The 23,778-nt window shown below is 39.6% G+C and overlaps 1 protein-coding gene across 1 annotated transcript in view; it reads right to left on the bottom strand.

Moving 5' to 3' along the window:
• Positions 1-13,487: 13,487 nt before the first annotated feature.
• The window catches only part of LOC137209289 (leucine-rich repeat-containing protein 37A-like), a 36,233-nt gene continuing 25,942 nt past the window's right edge, over positions 13,488-23,778 (bottom strand). Inside the window, 5 exon segments of the mRNA XM_067710804.1 lie at positions 13,488-13,498; positions 13,905-14,023; positions 22,577-22,625; positions 22,628-22,647; positions 23,192-23,263. Coding sequence (XP_067566905.1) covers positions 13,488-13,498; positions 13,905-14,023; positions 22,577-22,625; positions 22,628-22,647; positions 23,192-23,263 — 271 coding nt within the window.

The raw sequence follows: 23,778 nt of genomic DNA, 5'->3' as shown, positions 1-23,778 counted from the left end.
ATGCAGTTGGCCAAAAAGGGCGTATGCGTTTTTTCCAGAATATATTCAGGAAAAAACGCTTACGCCCATTCTGGCCAACCAAGCAAGCGGGCAATGCAAATCCCCACAACAAAGAAGACTCTCTTCCCACCGGTCCAAAAGGCCATCTGAAAAAAGTGTAAAACCAGAGAGGCAGGACAGGCCATGGAAAAGAGGGAGCCTTGTTACCCTGGTGGGTGGAATGTAAATTGCCAACAGCCACTCTGGAGAAGGGTACGGTGTTTCCTGAAACATGTAAAAAACAGAGCTACGGAGCATAGGGCACTTCCACTCATGGGCATGTATCTTGGGAAAACGAAAAATCAACAAGACACAGACACCCCAAAGTTTAGGGCTCTTCTGTTTACAAAATCCTCGACTTCGGTACACCTTAAATATCCCGGGAAAGAGAAAAATGCATAAAGGAGTTCTGGTACTTATGTGCAATGGAATATCACTCAGCCATGAAATCAATGTCAGAAGGCCAGCAGCAGCAAAATGAGTGGATTTAGGTACGATGATTCTAAGTGAAAGAAGTCACACAGAAAAAGAAACTTATCATAAGATATCACTTATAGACGGAATGTAAACATGGCTACACATGACCTGAATACAAAACAGAACAGAGTCACACATTTAGAAAACGCACTTATGCCGACTTAAGGGGAAAGGTGAGGTGGGGTGATGCATAAAACCAGAGTTCGAAATTACCACAGATACCGTTCCATAAACCAAATATGTATTAGACAAGACCTACTCTTTGCTCAGTGAACTGGACTCAACACCCCCTATGCACCGCAGAGGAATATAGGTGACTAGTAAGAAGCTTAAAACCTATGTACTGATATATCTCCGTAAGGGAATCAAGTGTGTGTAGACGGGCATAAACACTGCACTGAAAATCAGCTAAACCCCATTATAAAAAGAAATTTCAAAAAGCAAAAAAACACAGAGTGATGGAGAGAGAAATTCTTACAAAATTCGTCCAGGCGCTGTAATGCACCGTGAATTGAACTTATCTACACACACTGCTGGATGAGACCTAAGGCTGAACACTTGGAGCTGAGCAGATTGGTGAGGTTGTGTGAGGAAATGCAGACCCATTAAAGAAATACTGCGCGCCACCCATTCCATGGGTCCCAACTCTCCAGGTTTAAGGGAATCTTCCTACGCCTAAAACATGCATGGGAAACAAAGAGGATGGTACAACGTGTGATCGGGAAAGGTTTCTTAAAACCCACCTCATTTTTCCTCTCCTGGTGCTCGGGTTCGCCATTCCAGCCGCTTCACTAACAATCTCCACATTTGGAGAGTCAGCGCATTTAACCTCCTATTTCGCACAGTCGGCAGTTAGTGCGGAGGATGACCGGTATGAGGGGGAACCAATGAGAGAATAGCTGTAGGTGTTTGGACAGGCACATGCCACTCTAATTTCCCATCAGGAGGAAGAATTAACCAAAAGCTCAGCCTGCCGCCCCGGAAGCAGAATAGGGCCTAAAGCAATCCTGTGGTTTTGCGGCCAGTTCTCAAAAAAGCGAGTTGAAAAATGGAGTTCACGGGCACTGTAATTTACAAACCTGCAGAGTTAAAAAGGGCAACTTTCGTCGAAAAATATATTGAGGTAAGGCAACGACGAGGATTTGAAACCAAGGCAGAATTGCAGGAAACAGGTTTCAACAGGTAGATTGGAGTCTCTTTAAAGCACATGAAAAGCGGCAGAACTTCGACAATCATGCAGTTGGCCAAAAAGGGCGTATGCGTTTTTTTCTCAATATATTCAGGAGAAAACACATACACTCTTTTTGACCAACCAAGCAAGCGGGCAATGCAAATCCGAACAAGGAAGTCTCTCTTCCAACCGGTCCAAAGGGCCATCGGAAAAAAGTGTAAAAACCAGAGAGGCAGGACAGGCCATGGAGAACAGGGAGCCTTGTTACCCTGATGGGTGGGATGTAAATTGTCAACAGCCACCCTGGAGAAGTGTATGGTGTCTCCTGAAATATGTAAAAAACAAAGCTACAGAGCATAGGGCACTCCCACTCATGGGCATGTATCTTGGTAAAATGAAAAATCAACACGACAGAGACACCGCAAAGTTTAGGGCTCTTCTGTTTACAAAATCCTCGACTTCGGAACACCTTAAATATTCCGGGAAAGAGAAAAATGGATAAAGGAGTTCTGGTACTTATGTGCAATGTTATATCACTCAGCCATGAAATCAATGTCAGAAGGCCAGCAGCAGCAAAATGAGTGGATTTAGGTACGATGATTCTAAGTGAAAGAAGTCACACAGAAAAAGAAACTTATCATAAGATATCACTTATAGACGGAATGTAAACATGGCTGCACATGAGCTGAATTACAAAACAGAACAGAGTCACACATTTAGAAAACGCTAAACATGCATAGGAAACAGCTAAAACAGCTAAAACATGCATAGGAAACCCAGAGGATGGTACAGCGTGTGATCAGGAAAGGTTTCTAAAACGCACCTCATTTTTCCTCTCCTGGTGGTAGGGTTCGCCATTCCAGCCACTTTACTAACAATCTCCCCATTTGGAGAATCAGCGCATTTAACCTCCTGTTTCGTACAGTCTGCAGATAGTGCGAAGCATGAAAGGTATGAGGGGGAACCAATGAGAGAATAGCTGTAGGTGTTTGGACAGGCTCAAGCCACTCTAATTTCCCATCAGGAGGAAGAATTAACCAAAGGCTCAGCCTGCTGCCCCGGAAAAAGAACAGGGCCTGAAGCAGTCCTGTGGTTTTGCGGCCAGCTCACAAAAAAGCGAGTTGAAAATGGAGCTCAGGGGCACTGAAATTCACAAACCTGCAGAGTTAAGAAGAGCAACTTTCCTCTAAAAGTATATTGAGGTAAGGCAACGAAGAGGATTCGAAATCAAGGCAGAATTGCAAGAAACAGGTTTCAACAGGTACATTGGAGTCTCCTTTAAAGCACAGGACAAGCTACAGAACTTCAAAAGATTGAAAGATTGAAAAAAGATTCAACCTCCTCAGGGCTTTGTGGATGCTAAGCTGGGGGCTCCTGCTGGGGTAAAGTTTCAGCCTCCTCAATGAACTCTGGATGAGGCGCTTGGGCCTCCTACTGGGATGGAGAATTTTCAGCTTCCTCTGCGGGCTCCATAGTTTTATCTGGGCTCCTAAAAAAATCCCTAGGTCGCCTCTCCTCAGGTTAAATGGCATACATACTGGTATCCAAACAACCCTGCAACTGTCGTTCTAGACCGAGTGTTTTTTTCGAAATTGGCCTGTAGTTCCAACAACAACTTTGGCAAGCCGTTGATGCTGAACTAGATCTTTCTTCAGGTTTGGGGGTGAAACAGTAAACTTCATTGGTTTTGAGCTCTTACTACCTAGAGGTGGAACAAGTATTTCAAATGACTGGTGACCTTCAGCGTGATCTAGACCTATGTTTTTAGTCTTACTTTTGTGTCCAGAAGGCAGAACCAAGGGTAATTCTGATCCCAGTCTAGCACTGGAACTGCCTCTGGGAGGTTTTGCACTGGAACTGCCTCTGGGAGCTTGTGATGTTGGGTTTGCTTGTTATTCAGATCCTGATGTGGAACAGCAAACTGATCTGGCCCTATAGGCAGCTCTCCAACCGAATCCATGTCCAGGTATGGAACCTCAGACTCAGTCAAATCCTGATGAGGTGGGGCCAACATCTGCACTGGAGACTAGGACGTCAAGTAGTTAAAGCCTCCGGCTTCTGCCAGGGATGTAAGGGCATGGGGCAGTTTGGGAAGGGTTCTTAGGAATGTGAAGACAAAGTCTCGGTCAGCCGTGCGGGGTTGGGGATCACCTGGACGGGGCCCATGGCCCACTCCGGAGGCTGAACTGCCTGGACTAGAAGCGACCGTTGTTGCCATGTGAGGAAGAGCCGTGGGGTGCAGCCACGACACAGAGGCGCAGCCGCGACATAACATGCGGCGGCTCCCAGGCACAGTGATCGAGGCCAGTGAGGAGCCGGAGCCACATCTTCCTCCAGAGCCAAACCGAACTGCTATGCCAGTGCCGCGACTTGAGGGCTCACGTTAGCAACCGCGCGGCACGGCCCCGCAAAACGTCCCACCCGTTATTTATGACGTCTTTAGTTACGCCACCCTTATTAGGCTCGTGCGGAGATCCAGTCCGCGCCACCAGAGTGGGACTTTCTCCCAGAGTCCACAGGGCGCAAGCCATCCTTCCCCTTGCAAAGGTGACAATTACCTCCTGCTGGGCCCTCTTCCCAAATCCGCCCTGCGCACCCGGGCCGCAAACAATGAGGCGGGATTTGGGCTGCAGACCCGAGTGGCCCCAAACTCTGACAGCCCTGGGGTTGAGGGGGGTTGGGAACGATGCAGAGCTTCCCGTGGAAACCAAAGGACCTGGCATTCTGGGAAATTCAAAAGTGCTAGTCCAGTTCTGGCAATCTGAACTCTTCCTCCTCAAAGCTGAAGTCTGAGAGACATTCTTGCTCCCTTTGGCCAAACGGCTGACATGAAAAGTAGCTGACCTGCAAAATGAGCATCAGTTAGGGTGGCGGGATGGGAACACTCCTTACAATTATGCTAAAATGTTGCCATTTCCTCCAAACTCTCAGTATTCACGTCTCATGATTCATTCACCACTCTATTATTAGGGGGTCACCACTGAATCAGTGATGACTCCAGAATTTCTGTAGGAGGGGTCTGGGGCAGGTGAGCAATTCATTCTGGGAAAGAGTTTAAAACCAAGTGAATGGCCCTTTACATTAGCATGGGAAAATGTCCCAAATCCCACCTTGTCTCAACAGAGCCATTAATCTAGAAAAAACTACAGTGCCACTTTTCAGAGGTCTACCCTGTGTGCACACATGGAGAAGACACTTAGAATGTTAAAGTCAGCATGTTAAGTAATTTTCTTGAAATACTGTAACTAGCATCCAGTTTACTTTCTTCACAGGCCTTTTCATAATCTATTTAATTTTAGTCCTTTTTAATTGCCTGTTACACCTTTAACACCTAAATTCCAAGAGAGAAGGAGCTTCATCTTATCTCCACTGCCTAGCACATAATGGTTTCTAAATGGAACTGATTCCAAGATTGGCCTCATTTAGGAGTGGATCTGTTGTTATAATCAGGTTTCCAAAATCTTTAGTATCAATACGGAATCCTTTCCTCTCACATTTCATAGGAAGCTAGACTTCTTAAAGCACAAACATGGATACGTTTCAAGTTTCCTTGACTGATTTAAATTGAATTGAAATAATTATTTTGTACGGGAAAAACTTTCAAAATTTTTACATTTTTCACAACATAACCACCTTTTCTTTCTCTACTTTCTTCCCTTCAAAACAAACTTTGCGACATTGGGGTGAGTTAAATAATCAGAAATCTAGCCAAAAATTAAGCTCTCAATGGCATGAAATACATTTTTTGCTCATTTTAAATAAAAATCCTATATGCAGTACATTAATGTTTTCTTTTAGAAATTACGTTGACCACTTAATCCCTAATTTGACGCATCCATATAACTGGTTTACAGGAAGGTTCTTTGGCAAAATATTTAACACAAGATATATATGAGATGCTGAGATCTGGGTAATACACCTTACTTGAAAGGCATGAATAGTTTTTAAACAGTGTAGCATAATCACACTTAAGACCATAGTTACTTTGTTCCCAAATCCCTGCAATTCTATTTGAGGGGAGTTCTAAAGGGCCTGTGTCTTCTCCTGTGTCCACACGTAGACGTACACTGGTGGCCCTCAATCCTGCTCTCCAAACTTCAAATAAGGGGCCAGAGACAAGGCCCAGGACTTGGAAAAGGCCAGAAATTTCCTGCCTCAAAAGCAGTTTCAGAGTTTCACCTTTTCCTAAGGAACACAGAGCTGAGTAGACATGCTGAAGTCTTCCACATCCTGCTGGGTGTTTTGAATTATGGCTACAGTGGCTGTGTACCCCTTGAGATTTTATCTCCACATACTTGAATTAAATCCTGTAGTCCCTCTTCGGTTCTAGCATCTGTGACCTCTTCACAGGGTCTATATGCCACAGCTGTTTTACCAATTTCTGTAATAAAATTAACAAGGATCAATTCAGAAGTTTTCTTGTTCTTAAACTTCCTATATACAATGGTAGCACCGAATAATTAGACATTCTTTTGACTTCTAAAAGCAGAAAATAAGAGCATTTTCCTAGAAGTTCCCTCATCTGACACTTCAGTTTTTATCATAATTATTTGTGAAAACATATATAAGAAGTATCAACTTTGGTTCAAAAATTTATGATCTTAGAAATAAGGAATAAGGACATAGAAATTAAAAGCTGTGGAAAAAACATGTTCAATCACAATACAATTAAATAGGAAGGCATTAGGTGGGAGTCAAAGTGAGTTCAAACCTGGGAGAGATACCACTGGACTATAATAGATACTTCCTATTAGAAGCAAGGCAAGTGCCTGTTCCTTGGGACCAAAATTCTACCAGATACAATGAACATAGCTTTAGAGACAGAGAGAGAGAGTGAGCATTTGAACACTCTACTGGCAGAAACTGGCCCATGTACATTTTGCACAATACAGCTTTCCTCAAGGCAAGTTAGGGCCACCAGGCTTTTTGGTCTAAGTTTTGGGTACATATAAGGAGTACCTTGGCATATTAGGCACAAACAACCCAGTCATTTAGTTTGGTTCTTAAAGGTTGTTACCCAGAGTTGACAGCTGATGGAGATTCTGCCTGATGACCAGGAAAATCAAACTTCACTGGAAAGATTGCCCAGGGTGGAAAGCCAAGACCAATCCAGGGTCAACTCTCACAAGCAAATAAGGTCTCTGACAACTTAGCTAGGATTTCTCAGTCTCTAAGCCTGCAGGGCTGTGAAGCAGGGGAGCAGTTCTGTTCCGGGGATCTACTAATCATAAAGTTTCCTTTGGGCACAGCTTGTGCCATTCTCACCGCTGCATAACTCGATAGGGAACAAAACCAACGCTATTCATTCGCATGACCACTTTCAAGGTTTACAAAAATGTAGCCGATTATTATATAAGAATCATATTCACCCACTACATCAGAAATGAAAACTGAAATTAAACTGATTCCAAAAACATAATCTAATAAACTCTTCAACAAGAAAACAGCAGTAATAATAATAGTCAATATATTTTGTCTGCTTACTATGTTTCAGGCATAGCTCTAAGCTTGTTAGGTTCATCATCCCGTTTACTCTTACAATATCCCCCATTTGGTGGTAAGCTTAATTACTAACCCTATTTGCAGATAAAGAAATTGCAGCTTAGATATATTAAATACCTACAAATGTCTCTGGCTACAAAAATCTAAAATTGCAAGAACAAGAAAATCTAAGAGACAAAATTAGGACTCAAACACAGGTGTCCAAGGCTTATAATCACTACACTATTCTGTATGAGAAGCAAGCAATTGAGGAAGAAGTGGATCAAACACTTTCTGTATGAACTGAGGCAAGTCATTCTACATCTAAACACTGGGGACAATAATATTTGCTGTCGTTTTTCTCATAAACGCCACAAAGCACAAATGTAAGACTGCTGCTGTGAAAGCATCTGGCGAATGAAAGAATATGTAATGTTTTAGATAACCATTATTTTCATCCAATTAACTTTTCAGATAAGTTTATTTGCTCACTGAAACTGAAGTACTTCAACGACAATCAAAAAGGTCCTACCTAAAACCACATTCAGCAATTTCTGGAATGCATCTGTCATAGCTTTCTGAATAGCAAGCTTCTGGGTTACCTTCCTTCTCATAAGGAATGATAATGACCCAAAATCCAACCAAAACAGATGAATTTAAAATGCCTATATGAATAACTGATTTCTAGGTTATATGTTTAAAACTAAAAATGCATCTGTGATTCTTAGATCATTACCTTAGTGATTAAGGGCAGGCACAACACTGGGTTACGGGTGAATGTCTCCGTTGCAGGTATACCCTGGCATGGCACATGCTTACTGCTCGGATCTATTCTGGAAGTTCCTAAAATACTAGATGGGAAATGCAAACCAAGAACGTGGCACAAATCTCATATTACTCACAGATTTCAAATGGAGAAGCTGAGGCTGCACTGCTACAGACACTGCTCTCCTCTGCGTAAAGGGCTGGACTCATACAGTGAGATAGATTTGGTTGTAGTGCAGATGATCTGGCCTCTCCTCAACCATCACCCACTCAGGTGGATGGTGGAGCCTCCTCCACCCCATTCGCTAACAGCCTTGCCTCTGACTTAAAACCCTAAGCCCAAGTGCCATGGATTCTACGAAAAAACTCAGTACCAATCGGAATCCCCTTTCTAGGGATCTACATTTACTTATTCTGCTCAGGCCCTTTTATAGCAGGCAAAGGCCTGAACATTTACACAAGAGTTTATTTCAATCTTTAGACAATGATTTTGTTGGGATAACTGAAGCCCAGAAGACATATGCATTTGAAGGACTATTTTAGCCCAAAAATAATTATTAACCAAAAAAAAAAAAATTCCTAATTTTCCCTCCTCCTAAGCTTCTTGGCAGGCAGGAGTTCCAAATTTCTGAAGAATAAGGTGCTGTCAGGTATTCCCTAAGATAAAAACCTATAGTGTCGGGCAGAAAAATTCTGCCCAGGGCTTTAGTTGCTTAGAGAAGGTGATGATGTATCTGAAAAGTTGAGTTTCAGAAAGAAAGGAAAAAAGAGAAATCCCACTGCCTCACCTCCCCACACACACACATACTGGAAAACAGACCTTCCTCCAACTTATCCAAAGGTTCCTCAGCCATGCCAACCCAGGGACTCCTGCACTCGTGGGAGGGCAAAACCATCTTTAAAGCACAGAAGAACTTCAGGCTTTGCTTCTGAAGTGGTGTCACAATATCTGTATTTTCCCTTTCTTCAAAGTTAGAAAGATCCTGAAGCTGTTAGGATTTTGAATTAAAGGCTAGACTTCAACATATTCTGTTGTTAGAAATAAATACCAAACTCCAGCAATCCCAAGTAATAGTTTAGGTATGCTATCCCTTCAAAATCAACTGAGACTTGCAAATGAATGACTAGATATGGACAACTATTTTTTTTATGATATACCATACAAATACTGAAGAAAATTATGGACACCACCATCCAAGTCATTGAGATTATCACTAATTCTAGGTGGCAGGCCAATGCTCAGATACTTCCTTGTGGAACCCTCCCACATCTCCTCCCCACACCCCTGTTCTATTCTGCTCTCTAAAGTCTAGGAGTTCAATGTTGAAAGGAGTCTGGTTAGTCAAAGAAAATCTACAGAGTTTACCTTGATGATCCTTTTTGACCACCCACGGAAACCAAAGTAGTAATTTGCCAATTCTTGGCATCTGGAGCTCTTTAGGGCAAGCGTATTATGTTGAACCGCCTTATGTCTGGTGCCGAGATGAACCTAAAGACATAAAAGACCTAAAAATATCACGACCCTACATAGCGACTCATTTTCGATATACCTGAGATTTATCAATACCAATTTTATAGAGTGGTTGTGAAGATTAAGTAGGACATTTTAAGCAATGAGTTCACAGTGATCCCTAAATAAAGGTTATTTATTATTTTTCAGTCAGTATTTTTCTGCACCATTTCCAGGACCCCTGATTAACTGGAAGGTTCCCTGACCTCTGGTGGTGAAAGTGATGATGAAAGAACCAAGGAAGCCCAGGAGAAGCCTATTATGGGGCTGGGGGTAAGCAAAGGAAGTGAACTGTTTTACTCACCTCATCCTGTATCTCCTGCTTGAGAATATGACCTGAAGAGGAGATAAGACGGACCTGCCACTGAATTAGGACCTGAATCTGTAGCACCCCCTCCCCAAGTTACTAACCCCTGTTAGAAGAGGGAATATGTATACCTCTATAAATGTAAATAAAGCAACGAAAAGAATTAGAGGTTCATCTGCATTAACAGGCTTATTTGAGAGTGCAAATATTTCCAGTCTTAACTCTCTAAAGAACTTACATATTACTGTGGAGTTTTTATATCACTAGTTCTTTCTTAGATGTCCATTACCATTTTGAACAGGGTGTAGTATATAAATATAGTCATAAAAATTCAAATAATACAAATAAAATCACAGCATTGTTAATTCTTTATGGATTTGTTTGTGCATCTTCCTCTGTCACTAGTTTATGAGCTCCTTCAGTGCTTGAAGGAACCATATATTATTCTTTCCTTGTTACCAGAAAGAAGAATACATATTGGCATATAATAGAGGAGTGATGGTCTGTTGACTGAGTGAATGAATGAGTACATAAGAAAATGAAGTTACTTTCTCCAACTGAAGCTGCCTGCTGGGAAGGAGAAATGAAGATTAATTTTTAAATATTGAGTGTCGCATGGGATGCTAGGCCCTGTACGGTGAGTCAAAATGGAGCTGTCCTGGACAATTAGGAAGCTTCAGAAGGGCTTGAGCTCCTGGGTAGTAGAGACAGCTGACATCTGGGATAACCTTGCCACAGTTCTTGCTGGCAAACCTTTCCCTTCGTGCTACTAAGAAAAGCTCAGATACATTAGGCCTTTCCTTGGTTTTAATTTAAGATGTTATTCACTTTTCTGTATTTATAAAAAACACAGGGGAAGTAAGATAAGAAGTATGTATACCTGCCAATGAATAAAAGAACACATAATTGGAACTTCCGTGCTGGTGCAGTGGTTAAGACTCCATGCTCCCAATGCAGGGGGCCTGGGTTCGATCCCAGGTCAGTGAACCAGGTCTCACATGTATGCTGCAACGAAGAGTTTGCACGCCAAATTTCAGGAGCCTGCAAGCCATAAAAAAAGGAGCCTGCCTACTGCAAATGGGGAGCCCACATGCCACAACTGGGGAGCCCTTGAGCCACAACTAAGGAGCTATCTGCTGCAACTGAGATCCAGTGCAAGCAAATAAGTAAATAAAATTGAAAAAGAACGCATAAGTAAAGTAGGGAAAAATTTCGGGATTGTGGGTAGTAAACTAAGGCTCTGCATTAAATATACAAATCTAATACGAATGCCCTTTCCTCTCAACTCTATAGTGACTTGGAGAACATTTTCTTCATTATGCTATCAGTGATGGGCTATATGCTGTGAAAATCTCACAACCTATGCTTATGGAATGGTCTTAATGTCCAATATAAGAAAAGAACTCATTACTCACAACTGATACCAAGTAACTGTTTCATAATCTTTCCAGGACCATCTGTAATATCTGAGTGGTTATGTGAAATGGTCACAGGGTGTGCAAATTAAAGAATGTCTGACACAAAATCATTTCAATCCCAGGGAGTACTGCCAGGATTGAAGAGGGTGTTAAACAGGGTAAAGAAGTGGGAGGTAGTGTACCTGGAGTCACATCTGAGGAGAGTTCTCAGATTCAATAAAGGTGAAATCAGTGAGTACAGAAATATGGGTGAGAAGAGGCAGCAAGGTCAGTAGGAAGTAGCCAGAGCAAGAAGCCAATCAGAGAAGACACACAATTATAAAGGGAAAGGTCTGGGAAATCTAAGCCTCACTCACTTATTCAGAGGAATTGAAAAGGTCCTTGAAAAAGGAATGGTGGCTGAATGGAAGTACATAATGAAATGTTAATTCTGGGGAAGTAAAATTGGATGGCATTTTGATATGGAATAAGGTTTCTACAATGCATTAAAGAATATTTTAACCATTTTCTGGAATCTGAAGGGAGTTCTGAATAGGCAGTTTGACAGTAATGATGATGATGAAGCCTCCTTTATGTTACACCTGACAAAAGTTTGTCAAGCTCGGGACTTCCCTGGTGGCACAGTTGTTAAGAGTCCGCCTGCCAGTGCAGGGGGCACGGGTTCAATCTCTGGTCCAGGAAGATCCCACATGCCGCAGAGCAACTAAGCCCGTGTGCCACATCTACTGAGCCTGTGCTCTAGAGCCTGTAAGCCAAAACTACTGAAGCCTGCGTGCCTAGAAACCGTGCTCCGCACCAAGAGAAGCCATTGCGATGAGAAGCCCACACACTGCAACGATGAGCAACCCCTGCTCATGCATCTAGAGAAAGCCGGCGTGCAGCAACAAGACCCAACGCAGCCAAAAATAAATAAATTAATTAATTAAAATAAATTGTCAACCTCACACATTTAAAATCCACATAAAAGTAAATATAAGGAAGACTCTTGTGAAGATTTCTTAAATTAAGGGGCAGCATAAAATGACATGGGGTTTAACATCAGTTAAGTTTGGGTTTGGCCTCTAGTTTCCACATTTACTGCCATGAACCTTAAGTAAGCCACTTAACCATCCTGAGTTCGTGTTTCTTCATCTAAAAAAAAGGAAGAAACCACTAGGGAACTGGGGGATCAGTGGAGCAGTGCATCTGAGAGCATTCTGTACACCACAGTGCTGTACAAACGCTGGCCGTTTTTTTTTTTTTTTTACCCCTGGGATCTTAATTCCCAGACTAGGGATTCAACCCGGGCCCTCAGCAGTGAAAGTGCACAGTCTGCACATTTGGACCCACCTTCACTGGAGATGTGTGAAAAAGCTGCTTCTGGTCACATGCCTTTTGGGCTCTATGGGCATCCCTTGCTGAATAAAACTTGATGATGGCATAGAACCCAGGACCACCCACTGCTGCGTTTGGGAAGACTCAGACAGAATACAGAAGGCCAAATCAGGAGAAGACTGTGAACAGAGAATGCTCTAGGGTGGTCTCACACTAAGAAAGTGCAGTAAATTTCAGGCCCAGGAAACCAAACCGCCCATTCCCTTATATTCCCCCAGCCCTTCGCCACAGGTAACTGTGGTGAGTCTGCTACTCCAAACACTTCTCATTTCATGAACAAGTTCCCTCTGAAATCCTAAGCTTCGAGAAGCATTAGGAGGCAATGCCTTCTGTTGGGAACTATGCCTCAAAAATCTATGGGGGCGAGATGACTGCTCAGGTCGTCTCTAGAACTAAGATTCCTCTCAGCAGAGACCACAGGCAGATGAGGTGCTGAAGCAGTACCCCGGGGTGCCCAGTTATTGGGGTGCGGGGCGGCTTCCTCCACCCCTCCCTCCACTCCGGCTCCTCTCACTTGCAAGGCCTTGGCCGTGGATCCAGAGCTCAGCTCCCACACCAGCAAGGTTTTGTCACCCCCGATGGGAACTGCAAAAGGTACCAAATGCAGCATCCTAACATCACCGCGCATGCGCTGCTCGGGGCGCAAGAGGACTGCACCAGCGAACGGCCACCCGCGCTTTTTAAAAAGTTAGTGCCAATAAATCTAATATATAGAAAAATAGTTGAAAGCCCCTGAGTGTTTTGTGGATAGAAAAGCATGAGATTCAGAGCAAGTTCAGAGCTTGAGAGTCTAAGAATAAACTAGCTCTCCATTCCATTAGAAGGACTAGGTAGCAGCTTCTGGTTATGGAACCAGAAACTCTCAGGCTCCATATAGGACATAAAACAGCATCACTTGTACTCTTTATAAAATTGCAGAAACAAACAAAATAAACAAAAACATATTTACACCTGTCCTATAAGACAAAGGGTAACTGAGACCTAACGTATATAAAATCAGTTAACAAACTGTGATGCGCTATATCAATAAGTTCTCATTTGCAGAGAGCACAGCATAGGATATGGGGCCATTAATGTTAATTCCCTTCCCCCTTGGATTCCTTTCTCTTGTTCCTTTAACTATGCGGATCCGTTACATTATTAAGCTAACAATGTAACTGAGCTATTATTAGCTTAATAATGTAACCTAGAATCTGATTTTTAGCAAAGGGGTAGTTCTTAGAAACTTAGGGAGCTGGAACTCTGAATGAATGAATTAAAAAAACTCAGTTACATCATTAATTTTAAAATTTATCATCATCGATTAAAAATAAAAATTAAAATATTAAATTAAAAATTAATTATCCTGCAATTGAGACTCACCACAATGTGTTACGTCTGTCAGGCATTCCCTGTCACAACGTACCTTGAATGTCTTACAGACAACCTCAATGGTATTTTTAACTTGGCAGAGGCAGCAGGCCATACGGCTAGGTAAGATCCTATAAATGGAAACACAGGTAATTAAATTCATGGTAAAAGAGTTACTTGAGAAGGTAGAAGAGGTAGGCCAAGGCCACCACAGACCAGTGCAAAAAGGAGTTCTTGGGGCATATGGACTGCAGAACTGGATAGGGGCCGGTTGGCCAATTGCTGCTCTTGACTGTTGTAAATAAATATAGAGGAGGAGAGAGGTGCCCAACAGAAGGATTAGGATGGCAGTAGGTACGGTATGCCTAGAAAAAAGGGAATAGGGATTAGAATTGGGTGACACTGATCTGTAGTTTAAATCCGAAGTATCTCCTTCCAACCCAAAAGCCTCACTTTGGGTTGAGAGTACACAGGAAGAAGGCAGACATGTAATAATAGTCTGAATAATATTGTACCTTCTGGAGTCCCTTTCTCAGGTCCTATTTATGAGTAGTAATATATTAGAAATTATTCTAGTAATAAAAAAGCATCCTGTGGTTAAACAATAACAGAGATTGCATTGGCCAAATCTGGACAAAAGGAACATCCCAAACAATAAAATTATCATTATAATAAGGTATAACATAGTTAACTTAAAAAAAAGCACATGAGTTCATAATGATACTCAAAATGAAAAGTGGGGGAGCTCTTCTTTATAAAATAATGTCAACTAATAAATGCAAAAGGAATGATAGAATTAGGAAAGTGTCATTTTGCATCTATCAATGTAATAATCGATTCAGACAAGGATTATCATTGATGCACAGCTGGGTGAAGAGCTGTTTGAAAGTAGGATCTTTACTGATCCCAAAGTATCACCCCACATATGATTTATCAATTACCAAGGGGAAAAATAATTTTACAATGGAGAGATATGGAAGATACCACCTTAATCAAGTGATCAAACTTAGCACTGGGCCAGCTGAACTGATGAAGTATGAAGAATACATCACCTACATAGTATTCTTCCCCAAAATATTTATTTTGAATCTAATGAGGAAATAGACAAATCCAGATTGTCAGGCAATTTACAAGCTAACTGGCTTAGAGTCTTCAAAAATACCAATGTCATAAAAGACCAAAAAAAAACATAGTAGGGAAATATTGTAGATTAAAGGAAACAAAGACATGACACGCAATGCCTAATCTTTAATTGGACCCTGTATCAAAATAAAACAGACTTGAATGTTATTGGCTTCTGACCAAGATGAAGTAACAAGGACCAATTTAACCTCCCACCTGAAACAATGAAATCATCAGACAGAACATATGAAACAACAGTTTTCAAGAACTGGACCTCAGGCAATAAAGTTCAGTGATCCCCAGGAGATGGGAAATAAATGAAGTGATCCCTATAATTGCCCTAACTTACTTCTCTGAGAGAGTTTCCAGGTCATGGTACAGGGAAGAGAAGTGCAGGCAGAGACTGGTGGATTCCCTGACTGAGGAAATGGAGCTGAGAGTCTGGGAAAATCAAGGTAACTAGAGTTCACAAAGCAGACTATCAGAGAGAAAAGAAGTGCACAGACAAAGAACTCTGGAGATATGCAGAGGGATCTCTTGAGAATTCAACAAAGTATTTGTCAGTACATTTGTGTGAGGAATTACTTGATGCCAGGAAAAGAACCACATGAAAGGATTAACAATAAGAATATCTGGATATCACACAGGGTTGTAGGAATAGTACCTGTTCCTACAAGTCAAACTGGAAAACCTCATGATACTCAGAAAAGACTTGTCTCAGTAGTTGCAAATAATGAGCTCCAGACTAAAGGCTACTTGGACTCCTACCCAACGAATCTTAAAAGCTAGACCTAAAAGAATAAAATTGTTTTGAGTAACTTAATTCCACCCAAAACAAAGCCCAAGCATTTTACAAGAATTTAAATATATATAGTACACAAGAAACAAAAACGCACAGTATGGGGGATCATATGAAATATTGGCAAGCATGCAAAGAAGTAGGAAAATATGCCCCATAGTGAGGAGAAAAGGCAACCGATCAAAACTAACCCATAATCTATACAGATGTTAGAATTGGCAAAAAAGGACATTTTAAAAGTTTTTATACATGAAGAAAAGTTATTATAACTGTATTTCATATGTTCAAAAACCCAGACAAAACACTGAAAATGTTAAGTACAGGCACAGAAAATGTAAAGCAGTCCCAAATTGAGCTTCTAGCAATTAAAAACAATGGCTAAATGAAAAAGACATTGAATGAGGTTAATTGCAGATTAGACACTGCAGAAGAAAGGGTCAGTGAACATTAAGGTATAGTCATAGAAACTATACAAAATGAAACAAAAAGAGTAACAAAACAAAACAACAACAAAAAAGAATACAGCATCAGTGAGCTGGGCAACAACTTCAAGTGGCCTAATACATGTGAACTTAGAGTCCATGAAGGAGAAGAGAAATACAAACATTTGAAGAAATGATAGCCAAAATTTTTCCAAACTGGTAAACACTATAAAGCCACAAAGTCAAGAAGATCAATGAACTTTAAGCATAAGAAACATGGACAAAACTACACCAATGCAAAAAAATTATCAAATTGCCCAGAACCAGGAATAAACAGAAAAATTTAAAAGCAGCCAGAGGAAGAACCTATACACTACATACAGAGGAACAAAGATATCAATGACAGCAGAATTTTTGCTGGAAACAATGTAAATGAGAACTCAGTGGAATAACATCTTTAAAGTAGTGAATTGAATTCTATCAAGCTAGAATTCTATACCCAGATGTATCAAAACGAAAGCAAAATAAAGACTGTCTCAGACATACAAAGGCTGCAAGAATTCTTTACAAGTAGCATTTCACTATAAGAAATGTTAAAAGAAGTATTTTTAAGCAAAAGGAAAATGACACCAGATTGGAATATGGATCTACACAAAGATTAAGAATACAGGAATAGGGACTTCCCTGGTGGTTCAGTGGTTAACAACCTGCCTGCCAATGCAGGGGATATGGGTTCAATCCCTGGTCCGAGAAGATCCCACATGTCGCCGAGCAACTAAGCCCGTACGGCACAACTACTGAGCCTCTACTCTAGAGCCTGTGTGCCACGACTACTGAAGGCCACGCACCTAGAGCCTGTGCTCTGCAAAAAGAGAAGTCATCCAATGAGAAGCCAATGCACTGCAACGAAGAGCAGCCCCTGCTTGCCGCAACTAGAGAAAGCCCAGGTGAAGGAATAAAGACCCAACGCAGAAAAAATTAATTAAAAAAAAATACTTAAAAAAATTTTTGAAAGGATTTTACTCATTCAATATATGTCTCTGACCACAGTGGAATTAAATTAGAAATTAACAAATCCGAAAAAGTTCCAAATATTTGGAAACTAAACAACACTCTTCTGAGTAACTTTGTGGTCAAAGAAGAAATCAAAAGGAAAATCAGAAACTATTTTGAACTCACTGAAACTGAAAACATAATATGTCAACATGTGGGTTATTGCTAATGCGGTACTCAGCTTCCTCAACTTCCACCTTAAACTGGAAAAACAAGAGCAAATTAATCACAGAGTAAGAGAAGAAAGAACACAATAAAGATCAAAGTAGAAATAAATAAAATGGAAAACAGAAAAATACTATTGATATTAAAAGGATAATAAGAGAATATATAGAATACTTTATACCAATAAATTCAAGATGAAATGGACAAATTCCTTGAAACACATGCACTACCAAAGTTTATTCAAGAATACAGATATTAAAGAAATTGGGTGTGCAGTTTAAAACCTTCCAACAAAGAAAGCTTCAAGTCCAGGTGGCTTAGCTGATAAATTCTACTGAACATTTAAGGAATAAAATAATGCCAAGTCTACACAAACTCTACCAGAAAGTTGAAGAGAAGGGAATATTTCCCAACTTATTTATAAGGCCAACTTTCACCGTATCAAGATTAGACAATGACATTACAAGAAAACTATAGACCAATATCTCTCATGAACACAGAGGCAAAAAATCTTAACAAAATTTTAGCATATCAAATCCAATAATATATAAAAAGATGATACATCATGATCAAGTGGGGTTTATCTCAAGAATGAAAGGTTGGGTTAATATTTGAAAATCAATTTACCAACTTACTACACTAAAAAAGAAAAATCAGGACATCTCTGGTGGGGCAGTGGTTAAGAATCCACCTGCCACTGCAGGGGACATGACTTTGACCCCTGGTCAGTGAAGATCCCACATGCCATGGAGCAACTAAGCCCGTGCACCAGAACTACTGAGCCTGAGCTCTAGAGCCCGTGAGTCACAACTACTGAGCCGATGTGCCACAACTAGTGAAGCCCGTGCTCCTAGAGCCCATTCTCTGCAACAAGAGAAGCCACCGCAATGAGAAGCCTGCATACTGCAATGAGAGTAGTCCCTGCTCGCCACAACTGGAGAAAGCCTGCGTGCAGGAATGGAGGCCCAATACAGCCCAAAAATAAATAAACAAATTAAGAAAAGAAGGGAAAAATCACATAATCATTGCAATAGATGCAGGAAAAGAATGAAAAAATCTATATCCATTCCTGATTAAAGAAAAAAAACAGCCCTCAGCAGACGAGGAATGGAAGGACACTTCCTCAACTTGATAAATGACTTCTACAAAAAACTTACCATCATATTTAATGGTGAAGGACAAAGAACTTGCTCGCCAGTATCAGGACAAAGGCAAGGATGTCTACTCTCATTATTTCTATTTTACATTGCACTGAAGGTTCTAGCCAGTGCAATAGGGCAACAAAAATAAGAGATATTCAGAAAGGAGAGGAAGAACTAAACCTATGTTTATTTCCACATAACATGATGATAGAGAAAACCTGATAGAATCTACAAAATTGCTACTGGAACTCATCAATGAGTTTCTCAAGTTTGCAGGGTACAAGATGAACATACAAAAAGATTAATTTATCTCAACAAACAATCAGAGATCAAAGTTTTAAAATACTACTTATAATAGAATCAAACATATAAAATACTTAGAATAAATCTGACAAAACATGTAAAAGACTTGCAAAGTGAAAACTGTAAAATATTGCTGGGGGAAATTAAGGAAGACCTAAATAAATGAAGAGATAAAATGTATTCATGGATCAGAAGATTCAATATTGTTAAGACATCATTTCTCCCCAAACTGATTTATAGATCAAAATACCAGTAGGCTTTTCTATAGAAATTGAAAACCTAATTCTAAAATTCATGTGGAAATAAAATTTAGGATAACTAAAACAACATTGAAAAAGAACAAAGTTGAAGAACTAACAGTAACTGATTTCAAGGCTTATGAAGTAACACTTTCAAGACACTGTGATAGTAGTGTAAAGATACACAAAAGGATCAAAGGAAGAGAATAGAATGTTCAGAAGTAGAGAGATGTGGACAACTGACTTTCAGGTTCAAAGGCATTTAAGTGGAGAGATGATAGTCTTTTCACCAAATGATGCTGGAACAATTGAATATACAGGTGCAAAAACCAAACAAAAAAAAAGAACTTCCATCCAAACCATATACGGAAATGAACTCAAATTGGTTCAAAGATCTAAATGTAAAACATAAAAGTATAAAACTTCTAGAACAAAACAGGTGAAAATTTTATGACCTTGAGTTAGGCAAGATTTCTTAGATACAACACCAAAAGCATAATCCATGAAAGAAAAAAATAGATAAATTAGACACTATCTAAATTAAGAATTTGTGCCCTGCAAAAGACACTACTGAGAGAACAGAAAGATGAGTCACAGAATGGGAGAAAATACTTAGCAACTTACATATTGGATAAAGGAGTAATTTCCAGAATATGTAAAGAACTCTCAAAACTCCAGAAAAATATAGATAAAAGATAAAAAGATATACAGATGGAAAATAAGCATATGAAAAGACGTTTGACATGATTAATCATTAGGAATGCTACAGTGAGATAAAACTACACACCTATTAAACTATCTGAAATTAAAAATACCGAGCATAGCAAGTGCTGGCCGCAACGTGAAGAAAATGCAATTCTCATACACTGCTGGTAGAGATGTAAAATGATCAAACCACTGTAGAAAATAGGTATTTTTTAAAAACTTAAACATACACTTACCAATGATCCAGCCATTCTACTTGCAGGTATTTGCCCAAGGGAAATGGAAGTATACATCCATACAAAGACTTGTACACAAATATTCATAGCAACTTTATCTGTAATAGACAAAGTCTGAAACAACTCAAATGTTCATCAATGGTGAATAGATAAATACTGGTTCATCAGTATAATGCAATACTATTCGGCAATAAACAGAAATGAATTACTGATATATACAACAATATGGATGAAAATTAAAATGATCATGCCGAGTTAGAAACCAGTTAGAAGAAAGTATACACTGTATGATTCCCTCTACATACAATTCTAGAAAATGCAAACAAAGCAGAGCAATGGTTGCATGGTGATTGGGAAGGGCAGGAACAATGGGAAGGAAGAATTACAAAGAGATGTTAAGAAACTTTCTGAGGAGATGGACATTTTGATTTTGGTGGTGTCTTCATGGTGTTTATATATGCGTGTGTGTGAACACAGATTATTGTATGTCAATTATACCTCAAAAAGCTGTTAAAAGAAACGATGTTATATGAGAGAGACAATTGGGGAAATTTGAATAGCAACTTTTTATAAGGTAATATCATTGTGTAGGAATTTAATTTCTTCAATACTGTGTGTTAACAGTATTGTAGTTACATAGGGAAATAATTTTTAATCTCCAGAGAGGAAGGCATCTAGCTGACAAGAGAGGGATCGCAATTGTGGCAGATGCTGTTGGAGGCTGAGGAAGATGAGGCTAGAGCAGTGAACAATGTGTGATGGCGTGGTGAAGACACTCATTTGTCAAATGACCTGACAAAGACGGTTGGAACAGACTGCTAAACGCAGGGCCCTTTCTGCATACTAATCTCATGCAATCCCCTCACCTAGCCTTGGCATAACAGAAAGTTTCTATTAGCTTGCCATATTGGAGGGGGGATGGTACAGTTTAAGGTGCAGTAAGTTGTGTAATAAACTGTCACAATAGGGTCCTACAGAAATAGTTTTTTTTAAATGACAAAGAAAAGAAACTTGACCCTTCCCTCACAACATATATGAAAATTAACTCAAAATGAATCATAGCCCTAAATGGAACTATACAACTTCTGGAAGAAAACATAGGAGAAAATCTTTGTGATTTTGGGTTAGACAATGGGGTCTCAGACAAAGATTTCTTAGATAAGACACAGAAAAGCACAAACCATCTAAGAAAAATTGCTAAGGGACTTCCCTGGTGGTTAAGACTCTGAGTTCCCAATGCAGGGACCCGGGTTCGATCCCTGGTCAGGGAACTAGTTCCCACATGCATGCCGCAACTAAGAGTTCGCATGCCACAACTAAGAAGCCCATGAGCCGCAACTAAGGAGTCCATCTGCTGCAACTAAGACCCAGAACAGCCAAATAAACAAATATGAAAAACAAGAAAAATTGCTAAATTAGAGATCATCAAAAATTTAAAACTTCTAGTCTTCAGAGACACTGTAATACAATGAAGATAAGTCACAATCTGGGAGAAGATATTTACTAAACACATATCTGAGAGAAAGGACTTTTTCCATTGCTTTTTATATAAAGCACTCTTAAAACTCAATATAAATATACAATTTAAAAATGGATTTGAACAGACACTTCATTTAAAAAGATGTTTCACATCAATAGACACTCAACATCATCAGCTATTACAGAAATGCAAAATGTGGCAAAAACCACAAGATGCAACTACACACCTACGAGAAAGGCTAAATTTTTTTAAAAAACAAATATAAGGATCAGGTGACGATGTGGAGCAACTGAAGCTCGCATAAACTGCTAGTGGGAAAGCAAAAAGGCACAGGCACTTTAGAAAACAGTTTAGCAGTTTCTTAAAAAGTTAAATATGCGCTTGGCATATGATGAAGCAATCCCACCCTTAAGTATTTTACCCCAAAGAAATGAAAACATATGCTCGCACAAAACACATGTTCACACACACGTGTGTTTTCAGAGGCTTTGTTCAAAACTACCAAAAAACTAGAAAAAACTCAAATGTTCATCAGTCACTGAATGCGTAAACAAACTGTGTATCCACCCAACTAGAATACTGCTCAGCAATAAAAAGGAATGAAATACTGACAGGTGCAACAAAACAGATAAATCTCCAAAGAGACTGGTAAGTGAAAGAAGCCAAAAACAAATGGCTACATTCCACATGATTTGTTATAAGACTTTCTGGAAAAGGCAACACTACATGGACAAAAATCAGACTGGTTTTTGCCAGGGGCTGGTAGTGGGAGGAGGGTGGATTGACTACAAAGGGACATGAGGGGTCTTTTGGGAGTTCAGAAATGTTCTTTACCTCAAATGTGGTGGTGGCTACAGAACTAACTATACGTTTGTCAAAACACATCACACTGTATATTTAAAAACAGTGAATTTTGTGAAATGAAAATTGTACATAAGTAAACCTGACTTAAGAAAATAATAAAACAAACATAAAAAAAACAAATGAGTGAAAATAAATGTAAGAAAAATCAACTTACAGTTTTTCCAATTCAAGGGTCATCATGAGGATGCTTTCAATTGCTGTGACACTTGTGTTGTTCCCATGTCTCTGAAGGAGAAGCCCAAACATGCATGATATAAAACCCAAAGACAAAAATTCTACACTTAAAAAGATACTTAACATGTGATTACTTCAATTCTGGCTTCTGACTTGCCATAGATGATAATTCCAAAGAGCTCTTATTGAAGAAATTTAAATTTGCATCATCAAATGAATGACCTTGGTGCTGAACAGCACAATCATTTTTTATTATCCTAGCTTCTCATTTTCAATTGCATCTACCTCTTTGATCACTCTTTTTTAAAAAAATAATGTACCCCTTATTCCTTTTTGCTTTCTGGGATAAATAATATTCCTACATGCATCTACATCTTCCATAACTATATGTGTTCTTCAACACTGTTCTCATTCTCTGCTGGCTGTCTTACCCATATATATTCTTTCTTAATCCTTTTCTTTGCCAATAACTCTTATTTTCAATAACCCAGTTAAAATCTAAATTATGACTTTTTAGCCAAAGTACTCAATCTTTGACGAAAGAAAGAAGGAGCAGAAATTATCTCATGAGCCATGAAACTGTTGCAATACTTACAAATATTTTAATGCTGGCAATTTAAAAAGATAAGAATCTTCAACTGTTGTCAAAGGATTACAATTGAGAATTCTGAAAAATGGAATGGAATTAAAATTATCTGCATTTTCAATTACTTCCATGAAAGCTTATATTCAATTTTTTTGGTATGGAACTTGAAGGTCAAAAAAACCCCATTTTCTCACTTTACCTATAAATCACCATTAGAATTTGTAAAACACCCTTTCATTGGGAACTAGGCAGGTCTCTAGATGATAAAGTGGAGAAGAGAAACAAACAAAAAAATAGAAAAAAAGTGGCTAGCATAGAAAAAATATGCCAAAGAACTTTTCAGGTTCAAAACCCTCGAAGTGACTATACTGGTAGGAAGCCCTTGCTCTGTAAAACAGTACTATTTCTAGTGTCCTCCATAATTCAAGGTGTTTTTCTTTCATCTCTACAAATTTTTTGAAAATTTCATGATTTAAACTACCTAATTAAAGACAAAAATAGGTCTAATTCCTTGGTTCTGGAGCCAAAGAAGAGATAAATCCAAGAGGAACTGGTGAAAGCCATATTACCATCACACAGTCCCATGTGTATTCTAG

The sequence above is a fragment of the Pseudorca crassidens genome, chromosome 2, assembly GCF_039906515.1.
Source record: "Pseudorca crassidens isolate mPseCra1 chromosome 2, mPseCra1.hap1, whole genome shotgun sequence".
NCBI classification, from domain to species: domain Eukaryota; kingdom Metazoa; phylum Chordata; class Mammalia; order Artiodactyla; family Delphinidae; genus Pseudorca; species Pseudorca crassidens.
This window is presented reverse-complemented; position numbering and strand designations above follow the sequence as displayed.